This window comes from Aquarana catesbeiana, linkage group LG07 (assembly GCF_042186555.1).
Source record: "Aquarana catesbeiana isolate 2022-GZ linkage group LG07, ASM4218655v1, whole genome shotgun sequence".
Taxonomy (NCBI): domain Eukaryota; kingdom Metazoa; phylum Chordata; class Amphibia; order Anura; family Ranidae; genus Aquarana; species Aquarana catesbeiana.
In genome coordinates this window covers 94,466,451-94,477,769 of record NC_133330.1, presented here as the reverse complement: position 1 = coordinate 94,477,769, position 11,319 = coordinate 94,466,451, and the positions used below count along the sequence as shown (strand labels likewise).

Here is an 11,319-nt window from a genome sequence, read left to right as displayed (position 1 = left end):
ACGCCCCAAGGTTCATCTATCTTAGCCACACACTTCAACCTTACAAACAACACTATACACATCACAGGCATCACTGTCAACAGCAGTCTCTCCATTTCAAAGACATTGCTACACCATGACAGGTATACACATCACAGGTACAGCAAGGGCAACTTTTAAACTCATCTCTTGTTTGGATGTCACAGTGTTTAGCGGAGACAAAAAATAAATAATAACAATCATGTTATATCCCAATACCCCATAATGAAAGAATTCACCATATCCACCTTCTCTCCAGGACTTCTGTTACATATTTACATTTATTTATATCTGATTTTTTTTAGTTGTCGTTTTATTAAAAAAAGAACAAAAAGAAAATAAAAAAGGTTGTTTTGTTGAATTATCCTTATAAATTAAATGGTAGTCAGAAAATCCCTACTAGCTTCCCCAATGTTTGTTTTGGGACTTTAGCTTATAGTTTCGACCTGTGCCCCCCAGAGAGGGTCGGAAACCACAAGGTTTATAAACAGATAGGCAAACACAGACAATGCCAGGCCAGGCGGTTAAAACCAATTTTCATATCATTAAGCAAATTAATAAATAATCTACAAAAAATATTTTGAGATGGGCTGATTTAAATTTTTTTCACATGTTCCCTGAGGCCCCAAAAATTAAAGGTTCAGTCCAACCAAAACTAGTATTTCAGATAATGAGTGGATACTTATGGGCTAAAGCACGTGCTGGCTTTTTACATATCTCAGGGTATATGATAGTGAGAACTCCACACTGGAAAAGTGGGAGGCACCTCATGTAAAATAAATGCAAACTTCAGCATAGAGAACCAGGCTCTCTTGCAATGGTTGCAGCAGGTAGGTGGATATGGACATACAGGCACAGAGTTCTCACTGTCAGAGTCCCCAGGAAGCCACTGTGTTTCAACCTGCTGGCATCCACTAAACCTGAAATGACAGTTTTACATGGACTACCCCTGTAAAAAAATACATAAAATTGGGGCAGATTTTTTTAAAAGGGACATTCAAGTGTAACTTTCATTAAGATAGATAAATAGATACATTAGCAAGCAATAAAAATTGCACACAGACACACAGAGTTGGATTCTTTCAATTATAATCCATGTGTGATGTTATATAATTCATCCTATTGTTTCATATTCTAGTCTCTATAACTCTTATTACTCAGTATAAACATCTTCCGATAATCCTCTTACTATGCCACATAATCCTCCTATATAATTCCTCTTACTATGCCACATAACTGCTCCCTATAACTTCTCTATAAACTGTTAGTTGATAATCCTATATCTCTAATTGCAAACAATAAATCTCAATTTGGCAGTATTTAACCTCTTGCAGTAAACATCTCAGCTATCGTGTAGTCTGTTTGAGAAGAGAAATTTGCAATGACTGCATAATTTTCAGCACACTGCATTATACAGTCAGGGCTACATTGTGCAACACTGTTAGCTGGTAACTGGGCGAGCAGCAGAGTTTGTGCAGTTATCAAAATAGCACGCTGTATGCAGTATGTTGTAAAGAATAAACTGTAATTTTGCATCAGATATAATTTACATTGTATGCTGTCTGAATTTTTTTTAAGGCATTGCAAAAACAAAGATTATGTGTCAAATGTAATAATCTATAGCAAGATAGCAACCAATTAGATTTCAGTTTACAGTTGTCAGAAAAGTGAGATTGGTTCCTTTGGGCCAATGCATATTATTGTAATAATAATATAAAATACAGGTTTATGTGGCTTTTCTACTCCTGCAAGTATCTTAAAGGCTAAACCACACTGCTACTCCAGGGTAAGAGAGCTCAGTGCTCAGTTTTGCAAACGGGGAGAAACTCGCTCATGTGATGCTGGGGGAAAGAGTTTCCGTGAAACTAGCCAGGACAGGAATGTCAGCAAATATTGGAGTATCTGAGCCAGACTTCAGTGCTACCGAAAAATGGCCCACAAGTATGGCTCTTCCAGCAATCAGCATTTTTTAAAACTAAACAGATATTTTTAATCTACTGGGGCCCCTTGTCTAAACAGTCACTTTTATGATAAAGGTCAGCCAACCATTACATATTGAAATAAAACCCGAATCCTGCTCCTTTAAAGCTGAACTCCAGGATAAGTGAATTATGTCTAAATAAAAAAACCATGTGTATTCTTACAATGCTGTGAAAAAGTATTTGCCCCCCTTTCTGATTTTTTATTTTTTTGCATATTTGTCACACTTAAACTACTCAGATCATCAAACTAATTTTATTATTACACAAAGATATACAAAATGCAGTTTTTAAATGATGGTTTCATTTATTAAGGCAAAAAAGCTGTTCAAACTTGCCTGGCTTTATGTGAAAAAGTAATTGCATCCTAAACCTAATAACTTGTTGTTCCACACTTGGCGGCAACAACTGCAATCAAGCGTTTGCGATAACTGGTAATGAGTTTTTCACGTTGCTGTGGAGCAATTTTGGCCCACTCTTCTTCGCAGAATTGCTTTAATTCAGCCACGTTGGAGGGTTTTACAGCATTAACAGCCTGTGTAAGGTCATGATACAGCATCTCAATTGAATTTAAGTCTGGACTTTGACTAGGCCACTCCAAAACCAAAATTTTGCTTTGTTCGATCCATTTGGAGGTGGACTTGCTGTTGTGTTTCGGATCATTGTTCTGCTGTATAACCCAAATGTACGTGAGCTTGAGGTCATTAACTGATGGCCGGACATTTTCCTTTAGGATTTTCTGGTAGAGCTCATAATTCATGGTTCCATCAATTATGGTAAGTCGTCCAGGTCCTGAAGCTGCGAAGCAGCCCCAGACCATCACGCTACCACCACCATGTCTGACTGTTGGCATGATATTCTTGTTATGAAATGCTGTATTAGTTTTATGCCAGATGTAACTGAACGCACATCTTCTAAAAAGTAAAATATTTGTCTCATCAGTCCACAGAATATTTGCCTAAAAGTCTTGGGGATAATCAAGGTGTTTTTTGGTAAATGTGGGATGAGCCTTTGTGTTCTTTTTGGCCAGCAGTGGCTTTGGCCTTGGAACTCTCCCATGGATGCCATTTTTGCCCAGTCTCTTTCTTATTGTTTAATCATGAACACTGAGTTGCAATCTCGAAACACCCAATACGAGGACAATATGTGACCGGTCTAAACTATGTGGCATGTTCACCAATGCCAGGAGCATGGCGGACAAGATGGGTGAACTAGAGATACTGTTGTACAAGGAGGATTTGGATTTTGTGGGAATTTCAGAGACCTGGTTCAACAGCTCTCATGATTGGCTGGCAAACATTCAAGGGTATACCCTATACCGCAAGGATAGAGAGGGTAAAAAAGGGGGAGGGGTATGCCTATATATCAAGAATAATGTACAAGCGAATGTGAGAGATATCACTGAGGGAGCTAGAGAGGAGGTGGAATCCTTATGGGTAGAGCTCCAAAGGGATGAAGCTAATGGGAAAATAATACTGGGAGTATGCTATAGGCCCCCTAACCTGAGGGAGGAGGGGAAGGGGGGATCTCCTATCACAAATTGGATTAGCAGCAAGGATGGGAAGTGTTATCATAATGGGGGATTTTAATTATCCAGACATAGACTGGGCGGAGGGAACCATGCATTCATTTAAAGCTCGCCAGTTCCTTAATGTCTTGCAGGACAATTTTTTGGGTCAGATGGTAGACACACCAACTAGAAATAAAACATTACTGGATCTACTGATTACCAACAATACAGACCTGATCACGGATGTGGAAATACGGGGCAATTTAGGTAACAGCGATCACAGGTCAATTAGTTTCAGTATAAATCACACAAATAGGAAACATAAAGGTAACACAAAGACACTGAATTTCAAAAGAGCCAACTTCCCTAAACTACAAACCTTGCTAAGAGGCATAAATTGGGATAAAATATTAGGAACAAAGAATACGAAGGAGAGATGGGTTTGCTTTAAGAGCATATTAAATAAGGGCATTAGCCAATGTATCCCACTGGGTAATAAATTTAAAAGAGCAAACAAAAATCCTGGATGGCTTAACTCCAATGTAAAAATGCATATGAAAGCAAAGGAGAAGGCCTTCAAAAAATACAAGGTTGAGGGATCATCCTCAGCATTCAGACTTTATAAAGAATGCAACAAGAAATGTAAGGGTGCAATTAGGACGGCTAAGATAGAACATGAAAGACACATAGCGGAGGAGAGCAAAAAAAATCCCAAGAAATTCTTTAAGTATGTAAACAGTAAAAAAGGGAGGACAGACCATATTGGCCCCATAAAGAATGAGGAAGGACATCTGGTTACAAAGGATGGGGAGATGGCGAAGGTATTGAATTTATTCTTCACCTCAGTCTTCACGAGTGAATCGGGGGGCTTCAGTAACCAAAACTGCAGTGTTTATCCTCATGACACAACACAGGAAGCACCTCCATGGTTAACAGAGGACAGAATTAAAATTAGACTTGAGAAACTTAACATTAATAAATCACCGGGACCAGATGGCTTGCATCCGAGGGTACTTAGGGAACTCAGTCAAGTGATTGCCAGACCGTTGTTCCTAATTTTTACAGACAGTCTATTGACTGGAATGGTACCAGCTGATTGGAGAAAAGCCAATGTAGCACCAATATTTAAAAAGGGCCCAAAATACATCCCTGGGAATTACAGACCAATTAGCCTAACATCAATAGTATGTAAACTCTTGGAGGGGACGATAAGGGACTATATACAAGATTTTAGTAATAAGAACAATATCATTAGCAGTAATCAGCATGGATTCATGAAGAATCATTCTTGCCAAACCAATCTATTAACCTTCTATGAGGAGGTGAGTTGGCATCTAGATAAAGGAAGGCCCGTAGACGTGGTGTATCTGGATTTTGCAAAAGCATTTGACACAGTTCCCCATAAACGTTTATTGTACAAAATAAGGTCCGTTGGCATGGACCATAGGGTGAGTACATGGATTGAAAACTGGCTACAAGAGCGAGATCAGAGGGTGGTGATAAATGGGGAGTACTCAGAATGGTCAGGGGTGGGTAGTGGGGTTCCCCAGGGTTCTGTGCTGGGACCAATCCTATTTAATTTGTTTCTAAATGACCTGGAGGATGGGATAAACAGTTCAATCTCTGTATTTGCAGACGATACTAAGCTAAGCAGGGCAATAACTTCTCCGCAGGATGTGGAAACCTTGCAAAAAGACCTGAACAAATTAATGGGGTGGGCGACCACATGGCAAATGAGGTTCAATGTAGAAAAATGTAAAATAATGCATTTGGGTGGCAAAAATAGGAATGCAATCTATACACTGGGGGGAGAACCTCTGGGGGAATCTAGGATGGAAAAGGACCTGGGGGTCCTAGTAGATGATAGGCTCAGCAATGGCATGCAATGCCAAGCTGCTGCTAATAAAGCAAACAGAATATTGGCATGCATTAAAAGGGGGATCAACGCAAGAGATAAAACGATAATTCTCCCACTCTACAAGGCTCTGGTCCGGCCGCACCTGGAGTATGCTGTCCAGTTCTGGGCACCAGTCCTCAGGAAGGATGTACTGGAAATGGAGCGAGTACAAAGAAGGGCAACAAAGCTAATAAAGGGTCTGGAGGATCTTAGTTATGAGGACAGGTTGCAAGCACTGAACTTATGCTCTCTGGAGAAGAGACGCATGAGAGGGGATATGATTTCAATTTACAAATACTGTACTGGTGACCCCACGATAGGGATAAAACTTTTTCGCAGAAGAGAGTTTAACAAGACTCGTGGCCACTCATTACAATTAGAAGAAAAGAGGTTTAACCTTAAACTACGTAGAGGGTTCTTTACTGTAAGAGCGGCAAGGATGTGGAATTCCCTTCCACAGGTGGTGGTCTCAGCGGAGAGCATTGATAGCTTCAAGAAACTATTAGATAATCACCTGAATGACCGCAACATACAGGGATATACAATGTAATACTGACACATAATCACACACATAGGTTGGACTTGATGGACTTGTGTCTTTTTCAACCTCACCTACTATGTAACTATGTATGTAACTGATCTTACCTGAGGCAAGTGAGGCCTGCAGTTCTTTAAATGTTGTTCTGGGTTCATTTATGACCTCCTGGATGAGTTTTCCTCATGCTCTTGGAATAATTTTTGTAGGGAAGGTTCACCACTGTTCCAAGTTATCTCCATTTGTGGATAATGGCTCTCCCCGTGGTTCACTAAAGTTCCAAAGCCATAGAAATGGCTTTGAAACCCTTCCTAGATTGATACATGTTTGTTTCTAATCTGTTCTTTAATTTTTTAGATTGTGGCATAATGTGTGGCTTTTTGTGATCTGTTAGCGTGCTTCACTTTGTCAGACAGCTTCTATTTATGTGATTTCTTGATTCAACAGGTCTGGCAGTAATCAGGCCTGGGTGTGGCAAGTGAAGTTGAACTCAGCTTTCCAAAAAATTGTGGTCAATCACAGTTCATTCAAGATTCAGCATGGGAGGGGGCAGGTTTGAACAACTTTTTTCCCTTAATAAATGAAATAAGAATTTAAAAACTACATCTTGGATTTACTCGTGTTATTTTTGTGTAATATTAAAATTTATTTATTGATCTGAATCATTTAAGTGTGAGAGATATGCAAAAAAATAAAAAATCAGGAAGGGGCAAATACTTTTTCACAGCACTGTATATACTCATCCTGCATTATCTTTATTGCCCTAGAAACACATCTTTTAAAACACATTTAATTTTAGAAATACAGTCAGTAATAGGCTGGGCCTGGTATTCCAAGGATCACCATAAAGAATTGTGATGATCCACCTACAGATACAACCATTGTTTTTGTATTTTGCCCACTAAACCTCATCTTTTTTTTAGCATATTCTCATGTATTCTGCTGAGTTGTAATCAGACACAACATATACCTATTTTTTTCTCTCTAGTACATATCTAGAAAATTGCTATATATATTCACATCTGCTGCTACCCTGTTTCCCTGAAAATAAGACCTAGTGTGAGTGTCTGTGATGGCTGCAATATAAGCCCTACCCCCCAAATAAGCCCTAGTTAAAATCCTTGTAGGTCTTATTTTCAGGGTAGGGCTTATTTTTGGGAAAACAGGGTAGGGCTTATTTGGGGGGTAGGGCTTATATTGCAGCCATCAGTGACAATCACGCTAGGTCTTATTTTTGGGGAAACAGGGTATCTGAAAGTTCTCAGAGACTACATAAGAAGACATCGCCAATGTATTTTATGGCTAATGTACAGCGTATACTCTTTTCTGACTGAGCTCAACTTATCAGAAATGTTAAACATTTAAACTACTAGTCCTACATATCAACCAGCACCACACGATGTCTGCTATTCACATTTAGACTCTATAAAGCTTCTTCGATTGAGCTTCAGGTTTTTACAGGGACCTGAGTTCCATGACTTCCAATTTAACCTATCCTATCCTGTCCAGTAAGAGTTCAAAGAACATAGAATTGCTTTCACTGAACAGGGGAATGGCAGGTATAACGTATCCTTTCACTTTCAAATGCTTCAGCTGACTGACATTGATATGGCACATGGCAACCTATGTGGATCCCATTCCAGTGACTGATCTGCTGTATTGGCCCATGCGCCATGGGAATCCTGATATGTGTATATAAAGGTCCGACCACTGTTTGTTTAGTTTGAACCAGCTCTTCTTTGTTGATTGAAACTCTCAGATTTTCCATCCCATCTAAAGCCTTCTATATTATATGATAACAGATTTCATCTTTCTTATTGTACTTGGGCTCTAGTAGTCGAACAGTGCTGTAAAAGCAGGGGGTTCATGACATTTCTAACAGACCCAAGAGCACCAATGACAGCATCTGTGCAGATTCTTTTCCCTGTCTGGATGACCACACATGTAGTAAGGAAAGATTTTCTCAATTGTTAACTATTTTTAAAATGCAACAGTCTTATACACTTTATTTATAAGTCCTAAACATGTGGGTTAGTAAGGATTGTGCTGGTAGCTGGAAAAGCTGGATGTTTCTATCTTTGTGTTTCTTTGCATTGCAAACAGTATCCCATACGAATTCCATTTGAAATCCTGCCATGTATTTGCACTAATGCGTTGATGCAATATTTGTATATATAAAATATACACTGTATAGTGGATAAGTAATTTAAATGTATACCATACTTATAGCGCATCTCCAGTGCTGACAATTTAATGCAGCACTAACCTACTTCATGTTTTTAAAGAAAATTAAATATATATTTTTTTATATAATAAAAATGTTTCCAATATGTAAGATAGATGTCACAAATCTTATTAAACATACATTTCCTGTAAATTAAATACACTGACTTAACACTATATGATAATAGAAAAATAAATAAATATATATATATATATATATATATATATTTTTCACATATATATATTTATATAGAAAGTGATAGAAATATATACATTTATATATATAGGTATAGTTATACCTATATATTTCTATGTATAGACTTTTATATGTATGTGTTTATATTTCTTTCACAACTGAAGGAAAACTGACTAGCATATATGTTTTTATTTTCTGAGATTTCTTAATAATGTCTTTGATGTGGGAATATTATTAATCTTTGTTACAGTGCAAATGTTTAAAAAAAGTGGTTTAAAAACCTGGCTTGGCATTTTCTGCATCCGTTCTTATGCAGCCCCTACTGAATTTGTAAAAGAAAAAAAAAGAATAAATAATAATAAATTAAATAATTTCAGACAAAAATATAGTGTAATTAAATAAAACAAATCCTATGACCTACCCACTTTTCCCTACCCAGAAAAAACATGTTTGTTCATTGAAAATCGCTTCACATTTTTTTTCTCCCCTTCCCCATTTATTTATTTTTTTGCCCCAGTATTCTCGTCCTTTTTGCTTTGATCGTTTTTCTTTTTAAATGAATCAGTTAAATGAACAGGTACATAGAGGGAATTCATGCATTTTTTTCTTCGTTTGGTTCATTCTATCCTTTTTGGGAATTTTTTTTTAATGTGTTTTGATTTTTTTTGTCTTTTTTTTTTAAGAAATCTGTTTTTTCTTCTTCTTTTAGCACTTTGTTCTCTGTACTTGCACGTTCTTGCTCAGTTTGGGTCTCTAGCCCTTTCAGTCTCTTTCATTCCACCATTGAACCTTTGTTTAACCCTTTCACTCTTACCAGATAAATTTAATGAAAAGGTTAAATTCTACAGTTTGCTTGTACAGGGTAAAGGTATACAAAAAATACCAAATTCCATGAAATATTGAAAACCCTCTAAGCAAGATAAGAAATTAAAACATTATACTTCATAATTCCTTTGCACATGTGTGTGTGTATATATATATATATATATATATATATATATATATATATATATATATATATATATATATATATATATATATATATATATATACACACACACACATACTCTGCCATTTTGCCTTTGCACACAGTGATGGTATACACGATGGTGATGCAGTATGTTGTTCAATGTGGCTATATATTGTTATCACGTTCCCAGTAAATATGCTGCATAAATGTTTTTAATAGTAATGTTTAAACATGGATACCCACTATCATAAGTTTCTTTTGTTTTGCAAGGCAATTTTTATAATTATTGTTATTAATCCCCATACAAGCAAGACTGTGTGTTTAGACAGAATGCATTTTTCAAAAAATAGAACCCCAAAATGTTATATATTAGCATGTACCAATTACAGCCTTTAAAGGTCCTCCACATGTTTCTAAATTATGATGTTTACTGCATATTTGATGCGGCAGTGGTTCTTATATATAAAGTGACATAATCTGGTTCTAGACATTGGATATGACTTTTTGATTTGGTAAGATGTTCTGTTTCAGACAATCCCATAGACCAACTAGGATATTTGTGTCGAAGCAGTTGTGTGTAGTTATGCTAATGGAAACATTTTGAGGCTATTTTTGAAAGAAACCCCCTGTCCTAGCCATATAGATCTGTGTATCAGACTTTGTTTAATTGCTTTGTACAATAAATTTCACTGAAGGTCAAGTGAAGAACTTATTTTCCTTTATGTCGAGTTTCTGGGATGGCTTCATGCTCTTTCCTGGCTCTGGCTCTTATTTTAAACCCATAGAAATGTTAAAATTTGATTTTAGTTTATGGGGTTTAAAAATTTGAATACAAATTGAAGGTTACTAGTATATGACTTCAGCAGTTTCTTTCTTACACTTATTTCCATTTTTACTTGGTTACAGTAGTCTAGAAACGGCTGGGCTACTATTGAATACCAAAACATTTGAAATTACCGTTTAAATGTTGTTGTGTCTGTGTAGAAATGGGAAGGCTAGCTTTGGAACTTAATTTAGAACCAAAAGAGTTCACTTATTGATTAAAATGACAGCCAAAGACTTGATACACAGATCCTGATCTCTAGACCACACTACTTTAGCTTTCTGACCCTCTTTGTTCTATCCCTCTTTGTCTTTCTTTTCTTGCTCCATCCTGTTTCATACTGGGGTGGTCCTGCGGTTGGCTGTGTTGGTGTGCGCAGAGTCCTTATTATCTTTGGGTATACAGTTATGAACTTGGAGGAAGCTGTTATCCGAGTTATAAGTGGCCGTGGGGGTCCCAGCCGACTTGAGGGGGTCGCGGCTCAGCGTGTACATGGAGATCTCAGTGGAGGGAAGGGTGTTGAAGCCCTTAAGGCCCACAGGAGAGGCATCACGGGAGTGGGATGGCTCCGTAGATCGGGAACTGGAGCGGCTACGCCTCTGATAACGATAGCGATAGCTCGGAATGCGAGTGATTGCAGAGGACTGGAGGTAGTCCGTGGCCCGTGCTGTGGCCCTCAGTTGTTTGTGGCGGTCAATGAACATGTGAACAGCAAGCACTCCCACCATTTCAGCAATAATGAAGGAAAGGGCCCCAAAGTAAAAAGACCAGCCATATGAGTAGCTGTTTTTCTTTGAGTCGCTTTTGGAAGGGTCACCTGCATTGGCTGATATGTAGACAATGATTCCAATGATGTTGCTTAGACCTGTTAAATTTATACAGGAGAAAGAAGGTTAAAGTATTATACCATAAGAAGATGTCAACTATAATTCAGAACTAGAAAACATATTATATAACATGATAATTCTTAATGCTATATGAAACATCACTAAAAGCATGATTCTAGGCATTAAGTCTTCCCTCCCTTAAAACTACTGCTTAACCCTCTCCTTCAGTCACTAGGCAATCAATATGTCCACCAACTTAAAGGGCAACTGGGGACCTACAACTGAGGTAAGAACTATGGGGAACTTGTGAAAAAGTGGAAGTATAGACAGTCAGCTGAATT

General features: G+C 37.6%; 1 protein-coding gene across 2 annotated transcripts in view; it reads right to left on the bottom strand.

Moving 5' to 3' along the window:
- Nucleotides 1-280: 280 nt before the first annotated feature.
- CACNG2 (calcium voltage-gated channel auxiliary subunit gamma 2) overlaps nt 281-11,319 on the bottom strand; it is a 286,653-nt gene continuing 275,614 nt past the window's right edge. For both annotated transcript variants that reach the window (XM_073592500.1, XM_073592501.1), the window contains one exon: nt 281-11,016. In XM_073592500.1, coding sequence (XP_073448601.1) covers nt 10,487-11,016 — 530 coding nt within the window. In that variant the 3' untranslated portion in view covers nt 281-10,486. The remainder of the gene's footprint in view (nt 11,017-11,319) is intronic.